The sequence below is a fragment of the Colossoma macropomum genome, unplaced genomic scaffold (genome assembly GCF_904425465.1).
Source record: "Colossoma macropomum unplaced genomic scaffold, Colossoma_macropomum, whole genome shotgun sequence".
In the NCBI taxonomy this organism is placed as follows: domain Eukaryota; kingdom Metazoa; phylum Chordata; class Actinopteri; order Characiformes; family Serrasalmidae; genus Colossoma; species Colossoma macropomum.
This window is the reverse complement of record NW_023494803.1, coordinates 28,342,522-28,369,146: the sequence shown is the minus strand read 5'-3', so window position 1 is coordinate 28,369,146 and position 26,625 is coordinate 28,342,522. Positions and strand designations below refer to the sequence as shown.

General features: G+C 39.4%; 2 protein-coding genes across 2 annotated transcripts; both read left to right on the top strand.

The window, feature by feature from the left end:
• Positions 1-226: 226 nt before the first annotated feature.
• On the top strand, positions 227-17,878 carry tulp4b (TUB like protein 4b). Its single transcript, XM_036592933.1, has 16 exons — positions 227-336; positions 1,304-1,596; positions 2,637-2,906; positions 3,612-3,740; positions 3,943-4,104; positions 4,193-4,373; positions 4,538-4,645; positions 4,844-5,010; positions 6,620-6,844; positions 6,932-7,166; positions 7,279-7,423; positions 10,172-10,313; positions 10,400-10,493; positions 10,609-10,752; positions 10,871-14,295; positions 15,833-17,878. Exons 2-16 carry the CDS (start codon positions 1,576-1,578, stop codon positions 15,947-15,949), a joined length of 5,565 nt encoding a protein of 1,854 aa, XP_036448826.1. The 5' UTR covers positions 227-336; positions 1,304-1,575; the 3' UTR covers positions 15,950-17,878.
• Positions 17,879-19,703: 1,825 nt separating this feature from the next.
• On the top strand, positions 19,704-25,760 carry slc18b1 (solute carrier family 18 member B1). The gene is made up of 14 exons (XM_036592934.1): positions 19,704-19,824; positions 20,138-20,283; positions 20,479-20,574; positions 20,673-20,746; positions 21,226-21,373; positions 21,633-21,789; positions 22,079-22,215; positions 22,980-23,081; positions 23,268-23,359; positions 23,479-23,574; positions 23,802-23,876; positions 23,969-24,062; positions 24,154-24,203; positions 24,434-25,760. The coding sequence occupies exons 1-14, from the start codon at positions 19,797-19,799 to the stop codon at positions 24,513-24,515; spliced, it is 1,377 nt and encodes a 458-aa protein (XP_036448827.1). The 5' UTR covers positions 19,704-19,796; the 3' UTR covers positions 24,516-25,760.
• The last annotated feature ends 865 nt before the right edge of the window (positions 25,761-26,625 follow it).

The following is a 26,625-nucleotide window of genomic DNA, read 5'->3' as shown; positions in this document are numbered from 1 at the left end:
TCTTTCCGTGTTCCTGCATGGCCTATCTTACTAGTGTGGAAACAAGGTAAGCAAACGGGAAAACGTCAACTCCTATCAGCACAGTTCCCTCGCGCACCGCAGTGCTAATCCGTAGCCCCGTACCCCTCTGGATGGGCTTGCCCGTCACGTGGTCTCATCCACTACTTCGTCAGAGTTTGGGTTGCCTTTACTGGGTCTAAAATCCCTCACGCAGAGGTTGTTTTTTTTTGTGTTAGCGCGCTTCATCCATCGGCTATCATTTGTTTCCCTCAGAGGTTTTAATCCATGCTGTGCACTTGGCAACCATTTAGACGCATTGAGAGCGACTTGGATAAGGTGAGTTCGCTTATAAATTTATGGCAGGTTATAACATTATATTAGGTTTTGTACCGATATAAAATGGCTGTGTTGGTTATATTTTCCATACAGGTTCTTTGCTCGGTGGTGGTAGCTGAGCGATAAGGCCAAAGGGGGATAATATTTGATATGCTGTTTGATTAAACCGCCTCCAAACGAGTCTAGATGGGCTTGTCTTTAACACAGCGCTGGTTAATTACGGTTATGTGGCCCAGTGCTATTTCGCCGTTATGAGGCGGTTATAAATACCCCGTACAGATGATGTACTTTGACACGGCTTCATCGTGACCATTGGTTATAAATACACCACCGAGCCGACAGCATAGCTATAAATGTGGGCTAGAGCGTGTAAATGTGGAACATTTTAGTAAGAAAATCTGGAAAAACGAGGGGACAGGGTGAAATGTCATTAAAATTCAGCGATCATCGCCTTCGTGTTGCCATGACGGCTGCGGAGCAGCTAGCCTGTCCTCATCCTTCATCTGCTCCTCGAAGCTGAAGTCAGCTTCTTATTCGCCAGCTTCTTGTTCGAATTTATTCCCGTTCCACCTTAAATGGTGCAGCAGTTACATTCTGGCGCCTCAGGTCCATTTAAGGTGGAACGGGAACATTCGAACAAGCAGCTGGCGAATGGGAACCAACTTCAGCCTCGTACCTGCTCTCATACACATTCACAGGCCCTGTGTGAGTGACCCGAGGATTTAAATAGGAATTAAATGCCCCAGACCGACTGAAATGAGAAATAAAACAGCAGCAGGGATTTTGCAGTGATTTTTAACACTGCTTACCCTCTCGTGACGTAAAAGCTGGGAAACGTCAACAGAGAGAGGACACCGGCGGCTTCATCAGACCCGATTTTTCGTGTCTTTTTCAGCTAATATTCATGACCGGTCACGTATTGTTTTGTCCGCTCACTGATGTGTTTTGTTTTGTTTTTTTTCTACAGAAAACCTGGCCTGTTAAAAACTGACCGTTGAATATCTGCACACTTCGAAATTTTAAAAACACTATGCCTTCCAGAGACCCTGGCATTTTTAAATCAGGAAAATAAACCGTGTCGCTCATGACTTCGATGCAGAGTATAATGGCGTGATATCTTGTGATAACACTAACAAATACATCTCTGCAAGTCAGTGCGGACTCCTCAGGTGCTGCTACACGTTTCTTGAATCAGCAACAAAATGGAAGACACCTTCAGAAACAAAATTCCAACTAATAATGTCCAGGGACTATGAAGAGGTCAGTATATTCTACATGGTGGTTTCAGTTTACAGCAGTGGCCTAATATTACACTTCATTTCATACTTAAATGGTTCTTTGGTGGTGAAGTGGTTCTTGAGATTGATAGACAATGTGATGTATATGTTTCTATATAGAACCTTTTTGAAAATGGTAACATTGACATTGTAGCAATACAAGAACTATTTTTGGTGCTATATAGAACCATTTTCAAAAAGGTTCTATGTAGAGCCATATACAACACATTCTCCATCAATCTAAAGAACCATTTCACCATGCAAATAACTACTGAAGCATAAAATGGCTCTAAATAGAACTCATGGTTAGAACAACTGCCTTTCTTAAAGAACCTGTTTTTAAGAGTGTATAGGTGGGCAATATGATGATGTCTTTCGTTATTGTGATCAATTTTGTGGTTTTTCTGAGCATATTGTGGATATCATCCGTACCTGAATGATGTTTCATTACAAATGGAGTACATTAAACATCTTTTTAAAGTGGCACTACTTGTTTTTTTGTGCCAATTTATCAAACTTCAGGAAAAACTAAATATCATGATACATATTGTGTATCGTGAAAAGTGTCATGATGTATATTTTTGCCGTATCGCCCACCTTTACCTAAAATGTTTTTTTGAACTGCTGTTTTTAATCAGTTCTTGCAGAATTTGTGATGTCTGTAAGTATTTTGAAGGAAAACTCAATCTAATCTTTATTCGTATCGTTCAGTTAATCACCAGTGACAATAATTTCAACTTGTTTCCTTGTATATAGTTAAACAACCCACTCAAGACACACTTACAATAGACATACTTACAGACACACTGCCTGTTGCCGTCTATTGTAGGTATGGTTTGAATAAACAAGGTTTTCTGTTCTTTTATGTGGAAACGTTAAATTTATATATATATGGTAATCGTCACTATGCTACAGCTGCAGCATATAGAGATTAGATTTAAAAACAACAGCATATTCCTTTAAGTGTTGATACTTTCAGGTGAACAAAAGGCAACTCAACACACTCTCTTCTTTACTATGTAGCCTGGTCACTCAGTAGGGATGTTGGCTGCGGTGGAACATGGTCCCGTCCTCTGCAGTGACTCCAACATCCTCTGCCTCTCATGGAAAGGACGAGTTCCTAAGAGTGAGAAGGAGAAGCCGGTGTGCAGGAGGCGCTACTACGAGGAAGGATGGCTGGCCACCGGAAATGCGAGGGGTGTTGTTGGCGTGACTTTTACATCCAGTCACTGCAGGAGAGACAGGAATACTCCACAAAGGATTAATTTCAATTTAAGAGGGCACAACAGTGAGGTTTGTGTTTCACATTAGAGGATTTGCCTTTTAAGAACTGATTCTGCCTGCATCTTTTTCTAAAAGGTCATATATAAGGGTAGGCAATATATTTTTCACCGTTGTGATAAATGACGCCGCATCAAAATATGCTTTTCTGAGCATATCATGGATATCATCAGTACTTGAACAACACTGAACAACGTTTCATTACAAAGAGAGCACATTTAGTCCTTTTTTGCTTGGATTTCATGGAGCACAAACATTGAATAAAAATAATTTTATTCATAATTTTGGATAGCATTTTTAGATGTGTGCTTTTTTGTCTGTTTCAATGTCATGATGCATATTGTGTATCGTGAATATGTGTCATGAATTATTGTGATGTAATATTTTTGCCATATTGCTCATTCATTAGTCATATATCTGTCATTTAGTCTCTTGCATATTAGAGAACATCATCACAGCAACACGCAGCTGTTGCATGCACACTGGGCTGCAGTATTTATAAATGTTGTCATAAATAGGCATGAGAGGGTGTTTAAAAAGCATTGTTTAATTACGCATTGAAACAGGTATTCTATTAATGGACTATAAATTGAAAAGTTGTGGTTATTATTTGATTTAATACTGCAGTATATCATTAAAACCATGAACCTTCCCGTCCCTAGTCATGTCATAGATTTCCCTAAAACAATAATGTAAGAGCTGTCTGTGTCTACACAGGTCGTCCTCGTCCGATGGAATGAGCCATTTCAGAAGCTTGCTACTTGTGACATGGAAGGGGGGATATTTGTGTGGATACAGTATGAGGGAAGATGGTCTGTGGAGCTGGTTAATGATCGGGGGGCTCAGGTACTCTGTCATATTTAAGGAGTCATTTTTCATTGTACGTTTAAAATGTCCATTATTAAATGGCAACGACAATGATATAACTTATGAATGGCATTGCATATTATGTATCCCAAGACACAAAATAGAGTAGTGCCCCACGTTTGGCCGTTGTGTTTATTTACTGTTTTTGGAATGTATTAATGCCTAATATCATGTGTTTTAGGTAAGTGATTTCACTTGGTCACACGATGGCACTCAGGCCCTGATTGCCTACAGAGATGGCTTTGTCTTGGTGGGCTCAGTCAGCGGTCAGAGGCACTGGTCATCAGAGATCAACCTGGAAAGCCAAATCACCTGTGGGATCTGGACTCCTGATGACCAACAGGTAAATATGAACGATAATACACGTGGTGTTCGAATCAAATTGCTGTCTGGAGATAATGAGTATGCTTACTTCCACTGTATGCGCGTAGGTGTTGTTTGGAACAGCAGATGGTCAGGTGATTGTAATGGACTGCCATGGTCGCATGCTTGCTCACGTCCTGCTGCATGAATCGGATGGCATTGTTGGCATGTCCTGGAACTGCCCTGACTTCCTGGTGGAAGACAGTACTGAAAGTGATACCGACTCTGATGACAATGCCCCAAGTCAAGGTACAACTTGCCACATTTGCATGATTATAAATACACTGCATTTCGTTAGTATTTTTGCTGCTATTCTTAACCACAGATAGATTATAAGAACACAGAGTCCATTGAACTGTCTATCTTATCTGATCTGTGACTTCAGCTCACTGTAAACTGTCTTTCCTTTAAAGTGCGTAATGTGAAGCCACTTCTCACAGTCAGCTTCATTTCTGGAGACATTAGTCTGATGAATAACTATGATGACCTTTCACCCAACATAATCCGCTCAGGACTTAAAGGTACAACAGTAGTGGCCTCAAGTAATGGCTGTTTTGCACACGCATGAAACACCGATACAGAGTTGTGACTATGCAACAGTGATGTTGATTTATTTCTCATTTTTCACTATTCTAAAGCACATGTAATAGAGTAAGTCAACATGAATTTTGAACAGATTGTTCCATACAACATAATCCACTTAAGCTGTTCTTATACAGACGTGGAGGTGCAGTGGTGCTCTCAGGGAGACTTGTTAGCCGTAGCTGGAATGGAGAGACATGGACTCACTTCTGAATCAGCCTGTGCCTCCATAATGAGAAATGCCCTTGTCAAGTTCTACAACATTCAAGGAGAACACATATACACTTTGGAAACACCTGCACAGGTGAATTCACCAAGTCATATGTCATTCAACATGAAGTCTTGTGGTATACTGATAGCATCAATTATCTGTGTCTTACTGTTGTTTTTAAAACATAAATCTCAGATTAAAGCAATGGTTTGTTAAACAATCAGATTTGCCCAGGTTTGCCCTCAACCCATCACGCAAGACAATCAGCAAAGTCATTACACAGATATGGGAATTCTGGGCCAATGCCAGCATTCAATAATTTTCGTGTACATATCTGCTGATGCCAATAAATATGCCCATAAATGTGCATTTATAAAATGCTTATACCCTTACACTCCACAAATTAGCAAACTGCATGCCTCAAACTTTATGTTGATCTTGTCAGTGATTTTACTAATGAAAATGCTTGTTGATAAGTGCTTTTTCATTTTATCAACAGTAGTAATAAAATCGGCTCCATGACGATACTAAAATTATTTAAATTTCAGCTTGATAAAAATGTGAAGAAACATAAATAAGGTTATATAACAAAACATATGCTTTATTTCTACTAATAAAAAATGTAAACATAATGAAAACATTCAAAAATTAATAATCTAGTCACAGACATACATGATGTCCAAAGTAATTCTCATCACTGTTTAAAGGCTCAATGAGCGAATGTCACAGAAATGATGCTATTTAGTATTAGCGCTCTTATGGCCTTTTCAATGTTATGTCAGCACCAAGCTAGTGGTGGTTTATGAACGTTGTAGTACATTGAGTTTAATACTACTTATGGCAAGTCTTGTCTAAAAACAGATATGTGAAGTTGGTAACAGCAATACAAGCTGGCTGGCAAAAACAACTTGTGTATGGTTACACAGCAGGCAACAGGCGACCAGTCATCTCCTCTGGCAGTACGCAATTTGTAGCTGCGATTTAGTGGCAAGTGACACAGTGGCAAGTCGAGTTGAAATTTCCTGCAAATTAACTATACTAAACTATGGACCAGCTGTAGACGTGGGGTCCGAGGTCCCCAGCCTCTGCTGTCTAAACTTTTTGTTCATACCAGCATTTCATTCCTATTCCCAATACTATTGAAGAAAAATTGTAAAGTAGACTTATAAACTTATTACGTTATACCTGCAGTTCATATTTTAAATAAATGACTAAGGTGGTATTATTTTAATCTACTAAAACTATTTGCCATTTTAGTCAAAGTGAAATTAAATTAAATTTGAATGAATATTGCACTTTGTTAGGATTAGAATATTGAGTTGTTAGGATTTGCTTGTGTGCTTTCTGATGCTGTATGATCTGCTGTTTTCTAAAAACAAAGGTACAGAAGTGGCAGCTATTATGAAGCCCGAAAGTGTGTACTTTTGTGCATTTTTGTATATAACATTGTCATATGTATGAGAAAACACATAGTCTAGGTCCAAAACCCCCTTCTCCAAGCATTTCTTTGCTTATCAACTATTTGGGGTAAGGGTAAACTCATATAAATTTGATTTTTTTTACCAAACTGTCAAATCAAGTTTGAATTGAATTTCATATAATAATATAAATAAATGCATTACTGGGTCACATAACCTTTTCCACTCTGTCAGGATCAGTGGTAGATCAATTTGCAAATGCTGTGTGGCTGTTCTAATTTCAGAGGCCTATCACTACTATCTGCTGGGGTCACCGGGACTCACGGCTGTTTCTGGCATGTGGGCCAGCACTGTATGTCGTGCGTGTGGAGCACCGGGTGGCCAGCCTCCAGCTGCTGTGTCAGCAGGGCATAGCCAGTGCCCTGAGAGAAGAGAGAGATGTGGGCAAACTGAACATGCCTTCCCTCCTCTGTTCTTATGTTACCAGTGCATTCATCCCAACTATCAAGGTAACTAACAATGTATACTGCCTCCACAAATGTCAAATATTTATTTAAAACAGCAGTTCAGTATGAATCTTCCTTTTATATCTACAGCCTCCAATTCCTGATCCAAACAACATACGTGACTTTGTCAGCTACCCTACGGCGGGGAATGAGAGACTGCACTGTACTATGAAGCGTGCAGAAGAGAATCCTGAGGCCGGAGGGCCATGTTATACCCTGTACCTGGAGCATCTGGGAGGCCTGGTGCCTATCCTCAAAGGCCGTCGAATCAGCAAACTGCGTCCAGAGTTTGTTATAATGGACCCCAAAATGGACAGCAAAACAGGTAGAGTTTTAATCAGAAACCATTTTTTCAGTACCGAAAAATGTCATGGATCTTTTCAGATGCAGCAAGGCAGCTCTTTCAAAGCTAACGTTAATTTATCATTGAATTACAGATGAAGTCTGCGTGAACGGTATGATATCTTACATGACTGACAGCTGCAACTGCTCCGACTCTAGTGATATTGAGTTGAGTGATGAGTGGGTTGGAAGGAAGTCGCCAAAGCTTTCCAGAGGAAACAGGTCCCCTAAACTTCCCAGGTACAATTTTGTCATTGCCTGCACTGACATTATAAAATATGAATCTGTGAGTATAATATAGACTGGGTATTGTATAATATAATTTGAGTGCAAAAGCATACTCTGAACTACTGTTAAACATAGGGGTGGCGGAAAAATCGATTCTTAGATGCATCGCAATGTGGACGTGGACGAGTCCGAATCGATTCACAAATGTCAAAAATCAATTTTCTAAATTTTAATTTATAACGTAATGTTGACGTAATGCAAAAGGTGGAACTTGGAAGTGCGGAAGTTCAGCGCACAGTTCAGGACAGTCTGTGGCGGCACATAACAAAAACACAACTGGATGAGTGAGACATCCGACCGGCACCCTCTGCATTAAAAGTTAGATTAGGTCAGGAGTATAGGCTAAAAAATATAACTGAAAACGCAGACTTACTTTGCTCTCCTTTAAGATTTAGCCATAGCCGCTTTCCTCCCATTTCCGACAGGAAACCTTTCCTCAAAAGTTGAACAGTTTATTGTAAAATGTCTCTCAACGTTCGACTGTTTTATGAGGCTGAAGTCGCTTCTCATTCTCCAGCTTCTTGTTCGAATTTTCCCGTTCCACCTTAAATTCTGCCTGAGGCGTCAGAATGTAAATGCACCATTTAAGTTGGAACGGGAAAATTTGAAAGAGAAGCTTCATCTTCGCAACTTTTTAGTGTTTGACAGTCTCTCGTTGAAGATTTATCGTACTAGGAAACCAACTGCAGTGCTTATAAATGCAAATAAGTTCTTTCAACTCCAAATGTTCGCCTTAAATCTTTCTCTTTGCCTTTTCGTTAGCGACTAGCTAGGCGAAACTGTCTGTGTTGCTATGTGACCTGCAGTTTGCACAACTGGGGAAAGGGGCCTGGATAAGAGCCTGTTATACTATATACAAGTTGTGTCACACTAAACTAAAATATTTTGGAAACGACGAACATGAGAAACCATATTACATGTTTCCACCCATTTTCCTTCCGGTTGTACCTCCTGCCAACCAGAGGACCATCGATCAAGCGATGTCAAAGGTTCCACCCATCTCGGAAAGGGATACAAAACTCTACATACAAAATACAAACTCTATCGCAAATTTTATTGCCAAGGATTTGCGTCCATCTCAGTCGTTGAGAACCAGGGCTTTCGCGCTATGTTGCACACTTTGGAGCGGAGATATAGCGTCCCGTCTCGAACATATTTTACTGACACAGTGATTCACCCCACTCTCTACAACGAGACCAAACCGAAGTCATAAAATCACTAAAGAAAACGGGTAGGACGGCTGTAACATGTGCTGCGTGGACATTCATTGCCACAGAATCTTATGTCACTGTAACTGTACACTTTATCTCTTGATGACTGGCAGCCTGCGTCTCACGTGCTCCAAAACAAGAGCAGTGAATGAGAGCCTTCCAGTTCACTTGCCACATCACTTCAATTTGTTTTATTAATAAAAGATATTGGAAGGAAATTCATTATGGATCATCACAAATACTTTGCTTTAAAAGTACCAAGTCCTCGCACAGTGAGAAAATAGAAATCCTGTATAGAAAAAAGGATGCATCAAAATGCATCGATAATCGTTTTATAATTGCATCGCAGCCTCTGAATCGTAATCGAAACGTGTGGTGCCTAGAGATTCCCACCCCTAGTCAAACACATACAAAATCCATTATAAAATAAAATGAATATGAAGAACTAGGGTCTTAATACATATAGATAGTATTCGATTGACACCATTCTTGTCACCACTGCCATATTGTTGACATACCACCAGTCAAAGTGGCGATGACAGTGGCGCTTACAAAGCCACTGTTAGCACACTGTTAGTTAATAAAGCATCCTGACAGCTAAAATAATGGCCATGGTGCGTTGTGAGGTTAATGACTGTAGTAACAACAGCAACAAAAAACAAAATGGTGTAGGACTTTGAGAATCCTGGATGTTTGATGTCATAAGGGCAAAGAAGCTGAAGAGTTGAGCCACCAAAGGAGAAATCTTCTGATAGTGATAAACAAGAAAAGCTTTTTGCCATCTCCCTATACTATATAGTCAACTCTCATCATTCTGTCATAGGTACACAATTAGGTGAAGAATGAATTCTGTACTTTTGCTCTTGATCATTTTTGAGTGTTGAGAATTGTTCATGATTGACTAACATTGCTTATCCTTTAGCTAGACAATGAACGCAGCTGAGAAAAAGCCAGAGAAAGCCAAAATGTTAGCGAGGCTCACGCTAGCTTAAGCTAACATCAAGCTAACACTGATTAACCACATCAAACACAGATATGCAGCTATTATTCACTTTTCCAATCACTATGGCATTTGAATGTATAGTTAAAGGTATAAAAGACAGAATATCTGACCCTTTCACAGACTAAATAATTACGAATATTTTTACAAATATTACAAATATTTAAATATTACAAATATTTAAAGATGTCTGGATATGTTATTGTGGGCAATAACGCATAGTCAGAACTCAAAGCTAACCTCTTGATTGGGTATGGATCAAGACCAGATTGACTTTTTCTTGCTGTCTTTATTTGGAAGCCATAGCTGGCATTGACTGCTTATACATATTATACTAGCGGATTGTCAACAGTATTGCTGCAGGCGCTTCTTCTGTGTTTTGTGAACACTGTCTTTTGTGTATCATGAAAATGGTTTTTACCATATTGCCTACCCTTTATTAGAATATGCATATTTCCTCAGCTGTTCTTACTGTGTTTTATTTACTAGAATCAATATGGAATCAAGAAAGTCTCCCAAGCTTGCCCAAGCATCTCAAGAAATGTCCAGGTCTCCAAGGTTACCAAAGAAACCTACCATACGGTCTCCAAGTCTGACTCGCAGAGAATTTCCAGTAGATGGAATGAGTGAGGTATGAGAATGGAAGTTTTTAAAAATGGAATTCTATCCTTCTTTTTTTTATCAGTCAGCTTTTTAAAATGATTGTTTACATTGCAGCATAATTATCTTGCTCAAGTCACCTCTAACATTTGGGGCACAAAGTTCAAGATTGTGGGACTTGCTTCCTTTTTGCCAGCAAATTTGGGTGCAGGTAAGAAAACTTTGTCAGAGAAAATCTCAGGTGTTGTTTTCATGATATGTTGTGCTACACCGAGTTCACTATCATTGATAATGTATCATACTGTTATGTTTTCATTATGTTACAGTTATCTATAAAACCAGTTTGTTGCACTTGCAACCACGTCAGATGACAATCTATCTACCAGAGGTCCGTAAAATTTCCCCAGACTTTATGAGTTTACCAGTCTTCAATCCTAATGTATTCAGTGAAGATGAAGATGATTTACCAGGTGAGTGTTTATAGAATACATTCTTTTTAAATATTAAAGTATTAAAGAATGTATTAAGTATTAAATGTCTATATATGTGTGTAGGATTAATGGCCTGGCACTATGATTTTCTTTTCAGTGATGGGACCCTCTGGTGTGTCAGGTGATAATCCTCCCTGCACAGTTAATATTCCAATTGCTCCTATACATAGTCCAGCTCAAGCAATGTCACCCACACAGAGCATAGGACTTGTCCAGTCTCTCCTGGCCAATCAGAATATTCAGCTTGATGTCTTGACCAATCCTACAGCCACTGCAGCCGCAGCTGCTGCAGCAGCAGCGGCAGCAGCCAACACAACAGTCCCTGATCATAATCCTGACAATGTGACAGCACAGTACACTGTGCCGACAAGGTACTCCAGCCCTGGACAAGTAATTTTCAGTGGCCTAGAAATGGGCAACCTTTTAAGTGGGACACTTCCACCACCACCACATCATTTACCACCACAACCCCATCAGCAGCGTCAGCAACAGCAGCAACAGGAAGATCATCATCAACAATTAAAACATCAGACTCAAACACAACAGCAGCATCTGAAGTTGCAGCAGCATCAACAAGCACAGCAACAGCACCAACAACCAATGCAGCAGCATCCACAGCACATGCAGCACCAACAGCAAATGCAAACACAGCATCATCAACAGATTCAACAGCACATACAACAGCAGCAGCAACTGCAACAGCATCAACAAATACAGCAGCAGCAACTGCAACAGCATCAACAAATGCAGCAGCAGCAACTGCAACAGCATCAACAAATGCAGCAACTGCAACAGCATCAACAAATGCAGCAGCAGCAACAACTGCAGCAGCATCATCAGCAAATGCAGCAACAGCAGTTACAGCAGCAAGTGCAACAGCATCAGCAGGTACAGCAACAACATCAGCATCAAATACAGCAACAGCACCATCAGATGCAGCTCCAGCATGAGCAAATGCAACAGCAGCAGCAACAAATTCGGCAACAAATTCAAGAGATGAGGCAGCAGCAACAACAGCTTCAGCAGCAGCACCAACAAATGCAGCAGCAACATCAACAGATGCAAAGGCAGCATCAACAAATGCAGCAGCAGCTCAAAATGCAAATATCTTTACCACCTCCTCCTTCATCGTACACTCCTATTTCCATGCATCAGCTCCAGATGATGCCTCAGATTCCTCACCCAGACCAACCACCAGACAGAATAGAGCAAACACATACTCTGAAGGTCCCTTCTAGGCCACAGTCATTTATTGAAAGTGACACCGCTCTTGAAATTCAAATGCGCAAAATGAACCCTCCACCACCATACCCAGGTACAGTGGTGTCTGCAGCAGCTGCTGTCCCACCTACAGCCCCTCCAGGCCTCATTGGTAACAGTGAGAATACTAACACATTGTCAGCAGACTCATGCTTAACTAAGGATGAGTTCTCTCTTCACCCAGTGACCATCCAGTACCCAACTCCACTGGGTTATGAAAGGATCACAACTTTTGACAGCAGTGGAAACGTAGAAGAGGTGTGTCGGCCACGGAGACGTCTCATACGGAACCAGAATGCCTACAGTATGCAAGGAATGGGCAGTTCGGCTACATTAAAAGTCACCTCATCAGAAAACAAGAAAGTCCAGCTTCCCTATAGCTCAGCAACTCTGAGCCGCCTTTCAGTGCCTCGATACTCCATACCAAGTGGAGATCCGCCACCATACCCTGACCCTGCTAACCAGATTAATGTCATTAGGAGTCCTACACAAAGGATTGACAGCAGTCTTATCCATGCTACTATGCGACGGGATCGCAGAGAAACTGCTCTGAAAATTTCTCAAATGGTGGATACAGTAAGGACTTTACCAACCAAATCTAAAGTTAACAGTGCCCTTGCACTTTCTTACCAGCCCAGGATCCCCACCGCTTTGTACACTTGCACTCAGTGCAGCAGTAACAGCAGCAGCTCTAGTGTAAGTGTCAGTGGTGGTGGGAGCAACAGCAGTGGCATTGCAGGTGGCACTGTAGTGCGACAAGATTTTCCCCCTGGCAAAGGGGCCCAACACAGTACTATAATTGTGCACTCCAAAAGTGCTTCACCCCTGGCCTCACAGTCCTCTTACAACCTGTTGAGTCCAGTTGACAATAGCCGAGATAGGACTGTGTATATCAACTCTGCTTTTACTGAAGATGAGACACTAAACCAGCAGTGCCATTTGGAAAAATCTGTGCGGCATTTAACACTCGGTGATGTCAGTTTAACAGTGAAACGGCCACCACCTTACCAGTGGGATTCTCCTGCTTCAGACCAAATGTGGATGCCCCAGGATCAAAATATATTGACTAGTCCACCAGGACCTCACAAACCACCCCCACTTTTACTCAGCCAAGCACAGCACTTAGACATAACCCGAATGCCTTTTGTTCTCTCAACAAAACCTCCCTCCAGTCCTAGTGCTATGACCTTGCCATCAGCTTATCAGATCTCTCTCTCTCCCTTTCCCCCTGGTGTGAGCCATGGTGGACCTCAGCTTCAGTCTTTGCAAAGTCCTCCACAGGCATGTGGGACAAGTGACATGGTAACATCAGTTCCATTTAGTCAGCAGGATCCATCTCTGGTTTTGCCTCCTGGTTATGCAAATAATATGGCCAATCTAGCTTGTTGTCCGCTACCACCCATGTACCCTGGTGCCAGCTCATGCACCAACCTTCAGCTGCATCCAATGGCCTTACATCCCTGGAGCACATATAGTGCTTGCCCTCCCATGCAGGACCACTCAGCGACCTTACCAAGTAAGATGCATCAGGGTTTGGAGAAGCCTGTTCTTTCACCTCCGCCACCACCTCCTCCGCCACCTCCTCCACCACCTCCTCCCCCTCTCCCCCCTCCTCCTCCTCCAGCTGAACTCCTGAACCATCAAAGCACCTCAGAGGTGTTAGCTGACTCTGGTGAGAGTTTTCAGGAACAGTCCTCGCTTAATGAGAGTCCAGTACCGCAGGGAGCAGACAGGTTCAGCAAAAAAAGTCGCAAGAGACTTGACAGCAGGGCAGAGGAGGCAAACATGTCCACTGTTTCTGAGAGCAAATCAAAAAAGGAAGGCCGTGCACTGTCTGACTTCAATTCTCTCATTTCCAGCCCAAGGCTTGGAGTACGAGAGAAAAAGAAGCCTAAGGGACAGAAGGAGCAGCTGAACAAGGCCAAAAAGTTGAGCAGGACCACAAATGAATTCCAAGACAGCTCAGAAAGTGAGCCTGAACTTTTCATTAGTGGTGATGAACTAATGAATCAAAGCCAGAGCAGCAAGAAAGGCTGGAAGAGTAAACGCAGCCTGCGCACAGCAAACGAACTGGAGGAGATTAAGTGCCGCAAGGCAAACGAGAGAGAAGATCGGGGCCTTGGCAGCCAGGGCTTCGTATATGTCATGGCCAACAAACAGCCCTTGTGGAATGAAGCTACCCAAGTCTACCAGCTTGACTTTGGAGGAAGAGTGACGCAAGAGTCAGCCAAAAACTTTCAGATAGAGCTGGATGGACGACAGGTAGGTCTTTGTTTTTTTTGTTCGTCTTCTTTCTTAATTTATACCACTATTTCACATTGGTTATAACAGTTCTTACAATAATTTATTGGAGGAAGCATATTTTCCCAAGTCTTACACATAGGGGTGGGCAATATGATCATATTTTTTATGATCCACTATATGTCCAGATGTTTTTAGACATGCTCATCCAGAGCTTCTTCAGAAATCAAGGGCATTCAAGGAACTTTGTTCTCACTTTGCTACAATAACAGCTTCTACTAGACATTGGAACATCGCTGTATTCAGCGACAAGAGCATTAGTGAGGTTAGGTACTAATGTTGGATGATTAGTTCTGAATTACAAAAGCCACTCCAGCTCATCCCAAAGGTATTGGATGGAGCTCCATCACTCCAGAGAACACATTTCCATTGCTCTATGGCCGCCCAATGCTTTATACATCCTGATGCGTTGCATTGGGCATGGTGAACACAGGTTCATGCATGGCTGCTCTGGAATGTCCCATTTTATTGGCAATTCTTTTCTTTAAGGATTACATACGTTATGTGAGTGCCACTGATCCCTAGGTTCACTATTTCAGTAACTGAATTCACTTATTAGAAGAGGTGTCTGGATACTTTTGGACATATAGTTTAAGTTAGTAGTGGTATCAAAGTTATTGATAAATTCTGATAATTTTTTTTGATGTCCATTAGCATATTTTCCTAGTTTGACCCTACAAACCTTCTGTAGCTCCAGTCTAAAGCCTAGCTGCTTGGGTGCTGTTGTTAAGACTCCGCCACTGTAGCCCTCTCATTCACATACAGCTTTGTAATGGCATCTTCTATTAATAGCTCTCTTAAGTTACTTTCAGCTTTTGCTATGCAGTGAATTTATCACCAAAATACATTGAGTCTGAAGTATCAGCAAAGTACAAGCAAAATACCCAGGTGATGCCAGCAATATCAGTAACATTAGCTCAGGAGGACAACTTCTGAAGACTATACTGGACAGTGCTCACAGGAGACTTATGGATAAATCAACAACTTGCAAACTAACAAAAGGAAAATTCTTGAATAATAAATCAAAATGAGCAAAGCGACCAAAGACAATGTGATTATTCATGATTATTTTAATTGTTTGACAGCCCAATAAATTACATCTTATTACATCACAGTATGCGTTTCTCAGCATATCATGGATATTGTGAGCGTAGACCAACTGCATGAGCCATTACAAAGAGACCATAATTCGCCCTGTTTAATGGATTTTGTATTGGACAAGTTTTAATAGTATTTTTAAATGTGGCACTACTGGTTCATTTTTGTCTGTTCCAGCTTATCAAAACTCAAAACCAAACAAAATGTCGGAATGCATATTGTGTGTCATACAAATGTCTTGAAGTATTGCAACATTATAATTTTTCCATATTGTCCACACCTACTTAGACATTCTTTTGGTGTTTTGTACAAAGCAGTTTGTTTTCAGTAATATTTGGTTCATTTTAAATTAGCACATGCATTATACATTTTATAACTTACCTTTTATCTTCTATTTCAGGTGATGCAGTTTGGCAGAATTGATGGTAATGCATACATCCTAGATTTTCAGTACCCATTCTCAGCTGTGCAAGCATTTGCTGTCGCCTTGGCCAACGTGACTCAGAGGCTTAAATAAAGACAGCTCCAGCCATCACACATCACAGCACAGTTAATGTTTGCTGACTGCGCATTGTGAAAAAGGATGCAAAAGAATGCTTTGTGTTGCCATAAAATGGTAGGCTCCTGCTTGTCTTGTGCTGGGACATACAGTTAACTGTCAGGGGAATTCGGACAGTCAGAGACGTAGTACACTTTAGAGGTATTTAAAACATACAGAAATTGTCAAACCACCCATATATTAGTGTTTTTTAAGCTAAAGAGACAAAAAAATGTAAATTTGATAGACTGCTGGATGACTTCTTGAAAAAAGGTAACTGAATGAAAAAAAATAGAGCTGGTACAGATGAGTTCCTATTTATGTTTTTTTTTTCGTTAGTGTGTATGTGTATATGTTTCATAACATTGATATATGAAAGGCTAAAAAAATGCATGCAAGACAATTACCAAATCCGTTACCCTGTGCTAATAGGATTCCCTTATTGAGGACCCTTACTGCAGGTTGTTTTCCAAGTGTAAACTGCGTTATGAAATTGGCAGATTATTTACCATTGCCTACAAAGGGGATGATGCCATGAGTGAAAATACATTTAAACTTGTGACTTTTGTCTATTACTGAGGTGCCTGCCCCATTCCTGCACCCTACAAAGTTTAGTTCCAGCACTAAAGTAGCACACCTCATTTACCTAATCAGAAAGGCCAGGAACATGCAAACATTAGTTACATGTGTTAGGTTGGGGCTGAAACTTTGTAGGAGGGTAGATATCCAGGAGTAGGGTAGCCCTATGAGGAGTAGTCATACATCAGACATTACTAACACTCACTTTAATGTGCCATTACATCCACTGTTTTCATAGTTATGTGTCTTAATTTTTGTATACAAAACATGTCTCATCTTATTTTAGTGTGTTATTAGCAGTGTGTTATGGTAGCAGTTTTCCCCTGTAGAACTCTTAAATAGATGTTTGGAGATGATGAACCAGAGGGTATCAATATCATGTGAATCACTGTAATGTGTAGAATTCCAATAGTACCACCACATCACTGAATATCACCACTTGTTATAGAATTGTAAACAAAGGTACATAGTGTTTGGTTTTTGAACAGTATGTTCACAATGACACAAATACAAAATGCATAGAATTTATTTTGGACAAAGGAAATTTAATTCAGTCTAAACGCATATGATTCATTTGGCCTAGTAATATATTAGAATGTATAAACTGAGGTAAAGGGTGAAAATGAGAATGCACATAAAACTAAATAACAGCTGCACTCATGGGTGGGATATGATTTTCTCTCATTCTTAAAAGACATCATTTTTTTTGTATTGTGTTTCATCAAATGTAGACAAAAATACCTTATGTATCTATTTGATGGGATTTATGTTTAATTTATTTGTTAATGGGGCAGCTTTCTGGCTACATGTTAAGAATACATTACACTGGCAAGCCTTTTTTGGTCTGTTTGTAGGTTATTCCATGTCTGGAAAACTGTCTCTCTATATATAATCAATCAGTAAAAAAAGTAAACGTTTATTGTTTTGTTTAATTAGCAATTACATATATTCATGCCCTTATTGAATTTTATCTGTTTTGTTCATTTTTATATTTCTGGTGTAAGCTAAAACTTTGCTGAGAGTTACTGTGTCGACAGAAGATGGCTGATATGAGCGTTCTCTTGTTCTTGGTGTTGTATATGCTTTGATGATTTGCAAATGCAGCAATTTCTAATTCTATTATACTGGATTATTCAGGCCCAGTTTGAATTGTGTGGAATGTGAGGCTTTAACTGTGCTACTGCTTTATTATTGTAATGTAAAATAAACCATGATAAGCTTGTCATATTAACTCAAGGATGTTTCTGAAGCATTAGGAAAGTGTGTGCAGTAGCCGACGAGCGAACAGAACATGCGTCACTAGAATAAAGTCAAACTAGTTTGAAGAAACGAGAGATGTTTATCGATTTATATCTATTTCATTTTTCCTATTTGTTCTTAACCTTTGGTAAAATGTTTGTAGTCAGACAGACATGCCATATATATGGTGCTAGTTGTGAATGTTACTTTGGTTCTCATTCTCCGGATGCCTGTCAGAGGGCGTGCAAAAATATAGTGGATACTCATCATATACCTACATCCAAGTCACGCAACAACATGCCATGTGATGTAACCAGTAATATAAATGCTGTTCTCACACTAAAACCCACTACTGAGCTCACTGTATGAGGAGGGTTACTGTAACTCTGTGGAAGCAGGAGTATGCACAGTGATAACCATGTTGCTACTGCACAGTATCCTCCAGTGACGGATGTTTTAGCAGTGCCTAGGATGTGGAGGAAGATGACGTTTACCCTGCAGGCAGCCTCTGGATGAAGCTATAGGCCATAAAAAACAAATAATTGGCCTATCTGACAAATATCAGTGGTAAAGTCCACAAGCCTCAAAGCCCTGGTGTAGCAGGGAATGAATGGCAGTTACCCTACTGTGAAGTACACCGGTTAAATACACTCATTCATGAATTTAGGGTAAGATCTTGGGGAAAAAACTGGATGCACAGCTTGGGTCCATCGGCCATGGCTCCAGCCTAGTCACAGCCGTAACTGACGGAGACTTGGGTGCAGGTGCCACACTCATGGCCTGGCAGAGACGGTGTCCCTCCTGAGTGCAGATGAGAAAAACTTTCTAAAATTAATTCACATTATTCCTCACTGTTACTGGTTGGCAGTTTTCTTCATGCCATTTTTCCGTTAACACGCTTCATGAAAAAAAATACATCATTTACATGAAGTTCTGAAAATTCTTAACTTTTTCTCACCCTCTCGCCGCCTGATTTAGTCCATCGCTCTCCTATAATCTTCCGAGAAGGAGTCCAGTACCACACCAATGCTAAACTTATCACTTGCAAACATCTTCATTACTGAGGAGATTATTAGCGTGATCGTCCCAAAAAAGAGCTCAGTAATAGTGAGAGTAGTAACTGATCATCACATTGATGTATCAGTCTACTCAGGCTTTAGTAGGAACTTAAGCGTTTTTAAAGAAGCCGCTAATCGAGTTCCTCTTAAGCATGTCTAATGAGCATGTTTGCTACATGCGTGCACTGATTCTAAAATATTATAATAATATATTGTATGTTTTTTTTATTTAGTTTGTAAAATATTCCAAAAGTATTCTCCTTAAAATGCAAAAGTTAACTGTATTCTGCACACTGCCTTTGCAAAATGTAACCTGGACTAAACAGAACCTTACTTTTTGTATTCTAACTACGCATTCCCAATACCCGTATTCCGTAACAGCCCAGCTCTGGAGACTGATATAGTTTATGCTAATACACTGATTACATAAGAGTTAAAGTCGTATGTGGAGTGAGGCTTCGTCCCTGTATGCTACAAAGTCTACGTGAATGAGCTCAGCCGGGCCCACAGTGCCCTTTCCCCCTCTGATGGTGCACCGGGGGCACACATAGCCTCGCCCACATCACCCAAGTACAGCATTAGGCAAAGAGTTTCTAGTTAACAGTCTTCTCTCTTCTGCTTTTAGCTGCAAACTCACCACAAAGGCAGTGTTGTCGTCTGTGTGGGAAGCTACAGGGAAGTCAGTGAAGACACAGGCCATGGCTGACTTTTTGTGCGGCATATTTTGTTTGTGTCGGCCACGCAAATCCCGCCTCCTACTCTAGGATTGGCTGATAGGTACTAATAGGACAGCGCCATAGGACCGCCTATGTGAACTACTAGCCAATCGGAGCGCAAGAGGCGGGATTTGTCAATACGCTTGGGGAAAATATCTCATTTACTCACTTTCCTTCTGACAAAGCAAACTTCAAGCTCTGTAATCTTTTAGTTCACTGAAGAGACCCGGCGATATGGCTACAAGCGTAGACCAGCTTACAGGTATGTAAACTGAGTCTTTCTGTTATTTTTTCGCATGTAGTGCTAAGGTCTGAGTGTTCATTCATATTTATTCACTGAAATTAGCCTACCTGAGACCCAAGTTAGCCTGTGCTTCCTGTGGAAATGTGGGAATTCGTTTCGGTGCCGCAGATAGCCTAATGTGCTTCTTCTTAACTGACGAAAACATGGCCTTTCATTCAGACACCAAGTAAACGAGTGCTGCATCGCATAAGTTTGCAAATTACTCCTTTATCTGTCTGGAAACTTGTCCTGTATTGCTTGTCCTGACCTTTTTGTCAACTATTACACGCAGCTAATCACGTGGACTGCCCTTGTCCTCCTGAGACGCCTGGTCTAAAGATGACCCGACAACAGATCTTAACTCTTATTGCGATGGCGTCCATAAACTTCAGCTCAATGATATGCTATTCGATATTGGGACCATTTTTCCCTCATGAAGTAAGTGCTTAGGTTATCTAGGAATGGACAATATGACATCATTTAACGTTTTGGTGATGATTTGCGTCACATTGCGTTTTTTAATATTTTTTACATATATATATTTATCCCTTTTTTATAATATAAAATAAGTATTATTAAATTGTCAATTTTATTACCAATTTAAATATTGTCACTCAATTTTATTTCATATAGGCAGAAAAGAAAGGAGTCAGTCAAGCAGTCATCGGTTTGATATTTGGATGCTATGCTTTCTGCACTTTGGTTGGATCGTTAATACTGGGCAAATATGTAAGCTATTCACCCATTTTGAATTACAAAGGTGGTTACAACCAGCCGTCCAGGTATAAGCTGTGTTTAGCTTTATCCATGGATTTCATTTCATTTAGATTGTCCAAATTGGGGCCAAGTTTATGATAACTGCAGGCTTGTTCATTTCAGGCGGATGCACTGTAGTCTTTGGGTGAGTACTGAGTTGTTTGTATGCTTGTTATTAGCTTAGACATTGGGGTAGCATTTCCATTATTAATAAACATATCATCGTTGTCAGAACAATACCTTGTACCTCCAACTTTTATCTTTTACATGATTTTTGAAATCATGTAAAAATACCAGCTGCCCTTTATATTGTGGAATATATTTGAAATATGTGGAATATGTTTATATTTATATTGCATGATAAATGCACCAATAAAGTGGTCCAAAATTGCTTTGAATAAAATCTTGTTGAACATGAACTCACACTGAACGTTAAGAATGTTTTTGTCCCTGTCTGTAAAGTTACCATTTTGGAGACACAAGATTTTTTGCAGCATGGACTTTTAAAGTTGGCTGAAGCCATTTTCAGACATAGTTTTAAAATGACAAGACAAAGAGAAAACGTATGTTCTAATGCTATTAAAACCTTTTTGTTTTTGTTTTTTTCTTTCAAAACATCCACAGCTTCCTTGACAGAGCTCCCGATGGAACAGTTTTCATAGTGCTCTGTTTTGTTATAAGGTCTGCAAACGCAGTGGGCTTTGCTGCTGCCGTAACATCTTCTTTTGCCGTATCAGCAAAAGTTTTTCCCCACAATGTTGCGACTATTCTGGTGAGTTTTAGTCACCACTTGTTTTCCAATGCAGTGGTATTTAGGAGAGAACTGCCCACTGTTTTGCTCATACAATAGTGCCATTAAGGCTAAAGTTAGTGGAATGTTTTATCGTACTGGAGGAGCATCTCTAGACAAGACCTAGACAGGGTTCTCATGAGATCAAACAATGTTTATCACTTATACTTCTACTTCTAAAGTCATGTCCAAAGTTATTGCAGCATATAGTTTGTTAAATAATGTTATTCCCATTTTACAGGGCTTTATGGAGATATTTACAGGAATTGGACTCATACTGGGACCACCATTGGGTGGATGGATGTATCAGTCATTTGGATATGAAATTCCATTTATTGTTTTGGGATGTCTTCTGTTTTTGACCGTTCCCTTAAACATGTGGATTTTACCCAGCTTTGGTTGGTGAACTATTTAACTAAAGTGTGATGTCCTTTCTTTGCTCAGAGACTCACTCTGTTTAGATAGTCACATTAATAATAATAATAACTTACAGCTCATTTTAATTAATCTCTTTAAACCTGGAAGAAAGTGAGTACATGTTAGGTTTTCCTCTAACTGTTAAATGGATATAACAGTTTTTAATGTATGATTTCTGAAGTGACTGAGAAAATATAATATAAATTATGATTGTTTTTTTCATTGTCTAATGCAGAAATAAATATGTCTATAGTCGTGTTCCTTTTTCAGATGCGGTTGCATCGCAGGCCTCTTTCCTCAGGCTGTGTACCCGAGTAAAGATCATGCTCATTTGCTTTGTGGTATTCACTCTCAGCTCAGGCATTGGCTTCCTGGATGCAACTCTGTCAATATTTGCCATGGAGAAGGTAATGAAGATTTTCACTCAGACATCACTCTGGATAACAGGGTCTGTAAATGGTCAGAATTGTTTAAGGAGGTGGTGATAGGAACCGGATGTCCAAACTGTGTTTAATGCCTCTGAAAGCTCTGAAGAGAAAGTTTTACATCGCAATTTAATTATGCAGAGATTTGGAAAAATCTGTGGAATTCCCCTTAAAGCATGTACTGAAATGTAGGGGTGGGTAATATGAGGATATTTTATTGTTTGTTTTCGTGATCAATTATGTCACAATATGCATTTATAAACATATTGTGGCTGTTTTCGGTACTTAAAGAACACCAACTACATGTTTTATTAGAAGTGGGCATAGCTAGGCCTGTTTAATAGGATTTAGTGTGGTGTGGTTTGTGAAACATTGAAAAAAGATTGCAGTTGTATTATTATTATTATGATTATTATTATTATTGTTTATATATGTGGCACTACAGGTTCTATTTTATCTATTCCAACTTGTTAAATTTCTGAAAAATTGAATACTGTGATGCGTATCATTTATTGTCAAAATGTCTTGAAGTATTGTGATACGTTTTTTTGCTATGTCCCCCACCCCTACTGAAAAGATACTGTATATTAACATATACTTTATCCTTGTGTATGGCCTAAAATGAATTTTTGTATTTAACCAATATTTGCATGAAAGCAGTCACTTAAATTGTCTAATTTTTTAAACGATTTAATACTATAGTAAAAAGTGCTATAACTGATATTCATCAACTTTTCTGTGAGCAGTTTAGCATGAGCACTGGATCTGTGGGTCTACTCATGATCGGGGTGTCATTACCTTATGGTGCTGCGTCCCCTGTCTTTGGAATAATCAGTGATAAGTATCCAGTAAGTAAACCTATAGCTTTACCACTGCCGAGAGATGCTACACATGGTTAGGTGCCTTTGAGGTGGACCTTATTTAAGACTTTTACTGATGTTGCTGTCTTTTTGTATTCTTTATGAAATTATGTTTTCATGTCATTTAACATGAAAACATAATTCTTTATGTTTAATTTCGGTTTTGTTGTGCAGTTTATAAGGAGGTGGATGATGGTGTTGGGAGGAATGGCCACAGCAGTTAGCTTTTGTTTACTTGGTCCTGTTCCTGTTTTGCATGTTAAGAGGTAAGCATATAACACATCAGTGTGGAATCTATGATGCTGTTTCAGTATGAAGCTCTACCTGCATGGGCTGAAAATGGTATATTTTAAAGTCTCATTGTTTATTTTTTTGGTCTTTTTAGTCAGCTTTGGCTTACTGTCGTCATGCTGGTGGTCATTGGCTTTTCTCTGTGTATGACTTGCATCCCCACCTTCGCTGAGATGTTGATATGTGCTCAGTAAGGGACTGTACAAGTACACCAATCCTTTACATGCTTAGTTTGCACCAACACGTACTACAGTACACGTGACGCAATAGAGAGGCTAATTCATTGTGTTAAACCCAAATTTTACTTTGATTGAATTCACTTCAATCTAGCCAATCATTTTAATCAAATCATAATTTAAATGCATTTAGAGGGGACAAAAGGGGACCAAATATTTAGGTTTTTTTTTCACCTTGCAGTGAAAATGACTTTGAGGAGGGTTTAAGCACGCTGGGTTTGGTATCCGGCCTCTTCTCAGCTGTGTGGTCTGCCGGGTATGTGTGAAACAGGGTCAGCTTTTAAGCTTTTACTAGAATTTCTTAACTCTTTTGTTAAACCTGAATTGCTGTTTTCCATTTTGTGAAAGGATGTTCTTTGGGCCCACCGTTGGTGGATATATCACACAAAAACTGAATTTTGAATGGAGTGCAGGAGTTCAAGGAACACTCGCTTTTTTTGCTGTAAGCACAAATAACTCATGAGTAACTTCATCAGAGAAAATACTGCATTACTTAAGGTGCTAAGCATTTTTTTTCTCCAAACTTCCTCCAGGCATTTCTACAAATAATATATTTCACCAATGAAGAAATACAGAAGAGAAGGTATTTTTATGTTTTTCTTTATCATTTTCTTCACTATCATATCAGACTTTGAAGAATGTTAGTTCTTTTTCCTTTGTTGTTAAAAACCTGGAGTGCTAATCTAGATGCAGTGACCAGCTTTTACAATTTATATATCATAATCTTAATAATACAGACATCAATCATTTGATACATATGAACCCTGACATCACAATTGCCTCTGATTTTTTTTTTTTCTATTTTGATAAAAGGCTACAGCAGAGCATTCGGACTGAATCCACGTTGTTTACAGAAGAAAAATCCCCTCTTCTGTCTTCTGCTCATCATTTATAGGTACTGAAATATGATATGCAAGTGCATTGCTACAGTGTACCGCTATGAGAAACGGGGAAAAGCATCATGCCGACAAGAAAATAGTTGATTTTTCTTAAGAATACAGAGAACGTTAAACACAATTTTGCCACTTTTTACTCAATGTTGTGGCTATTTTTCAGGACAAAAGGTGCTGTTATTCTGTAAAACCTTATTGGAGTCAAAGCTCACTGATGTGTCAGTACCTCAAAAGATATGTCTATTTACTGTACATGCAATACAGGCTCACTTGAGTTTGCACTCAAGTGAGCCTGTGCCTTAAATAAATTAATTAGGGAAGCACAATGTTATTGGAATTAAATCAGTAGGGGCAGATAATTGCTTGGAAAAAATATCAGCATCGAACAGATGTTTCGATTTCACAGATGCTTCAAACAGATATTTGATTACATATGTATTATACTGTGGGAGAGCAGAATGTTTAGGATGACTCTGTAAAACATCTGCATTTTATTAATTTTAATGCAGTAACACTAGAAATAAGTTATATTATTCCGTAATGGTAATCCACGTAGATGTAGTCCAGGTTTTTGTACATTTTACAAATGTCTATAATATCGGCAGAAGCATACATGAAAAATACAGGATGTCTGCATTGACCCCGAATCCCATATTCCTAAAATGAATTATACATAAGACATAAGAAGCACAGGCTATAAATGGGAAACATTTTTTTTCTACTGGGTATCTTTTTATCTGTATACCACTCTTTCTCTCTACAGAGACAGTGTAGAACTTCTTAGTAGTACTTTATGTATAGAGTGTATAAAGATATGTGTGTACACTCTTAAAGGTGCTACAAAGGGTTTTTTTTGCCACTTTTGGTTCCCTAAAAGACCATGTTTGAAAATGAGTATTGTGTGAATAATCTTAAAAAACCTTAACATATAGGTTCTATACCAATTTAAAACTTCCTAGATCTTTAACATTATATGGAAGGTCCTTTATACTAAAAAACTTTCTTCACACATCTCATTTACAAATCTCTGCCACCTTTAAGAGTATAGTGTGTAATGTTGATGTATAATGTTTTATAAACATGCTTAACATTTCAGATTTTCTGAACACATATTTGGTAAAATTTAAATATTAATGAATCTTGAAAGATTCTTATATCTTCATTTATTGATGTTCACTAGGGAACATATCTCTGGTACTAAATGTTGGTATGCTATTTCAAAAGGAATGCTGGAAAATATGTTTATAATGGCTGTCATAAAATAAATATTTTTACCAAAGTGGTACTGTCACTGTCTTTTTTCAACCCCTGTTGTAAATTGCTCTGTACTCTGGGACTGCCACTTTAAGCATCTGTAGTTAGCTGAGAGCTGGAGGTTTTGAAATAAGCTGTTCCTCTTGATCAATTAGTGTGTGAACACATTGTTAGTAAATCAATAGAGGGCCTTTAATGAGGCTTATTGCTCAACATGGTCACTAAAACAAAGCAAGAATGTGAAGTAAACGAGAATTAGTAATTATGCCTGGGCATGATCATATGCTGATTTATCAGATTCAAAATAGGTACGTTTCTAGAGAAGATCTTTAGTTAAACAAGGATTAATTGGTTGTAAATTGTAGGTGTCCAAGTCTGGTCATGTAAGACACCAGCCCTGCATGGTTTTGTTGTTACCCTAGTCCAATCTACAACCATTGAGATGTTTTAGAGCAGTCACTACACTACAATAGTCTGTTTCTTCACACAGTTTTCTAAGATAATTGCAAAGATTCTTCAGAACACATTCATGTTTCACAACACATAATCTGTTGTAAGACCTGTGAGATTTATGTTACAAATTACAGTGGCTCTCGGGGGAGTAAAGTTCAACACACCTCAAGGTTTTTGCATCAGAATGCCAGGATCTCTGGCGTGTGCCAGGATTGTATTTGCATTTCATGTGTTCTCAGAGTGGACCACATCTCCAAACTCTTCAGGAAATGGATTAATAGGTTTGTGAAACCACACTAAAACTGTAGGCAGTGTCTCAGTTAGGCATTCCTGATGTAATTGTAAATGATACCATTTTACTGTTTAAACAACTTGTGGCAGTGCCTGATTCCCCACACTTTATTT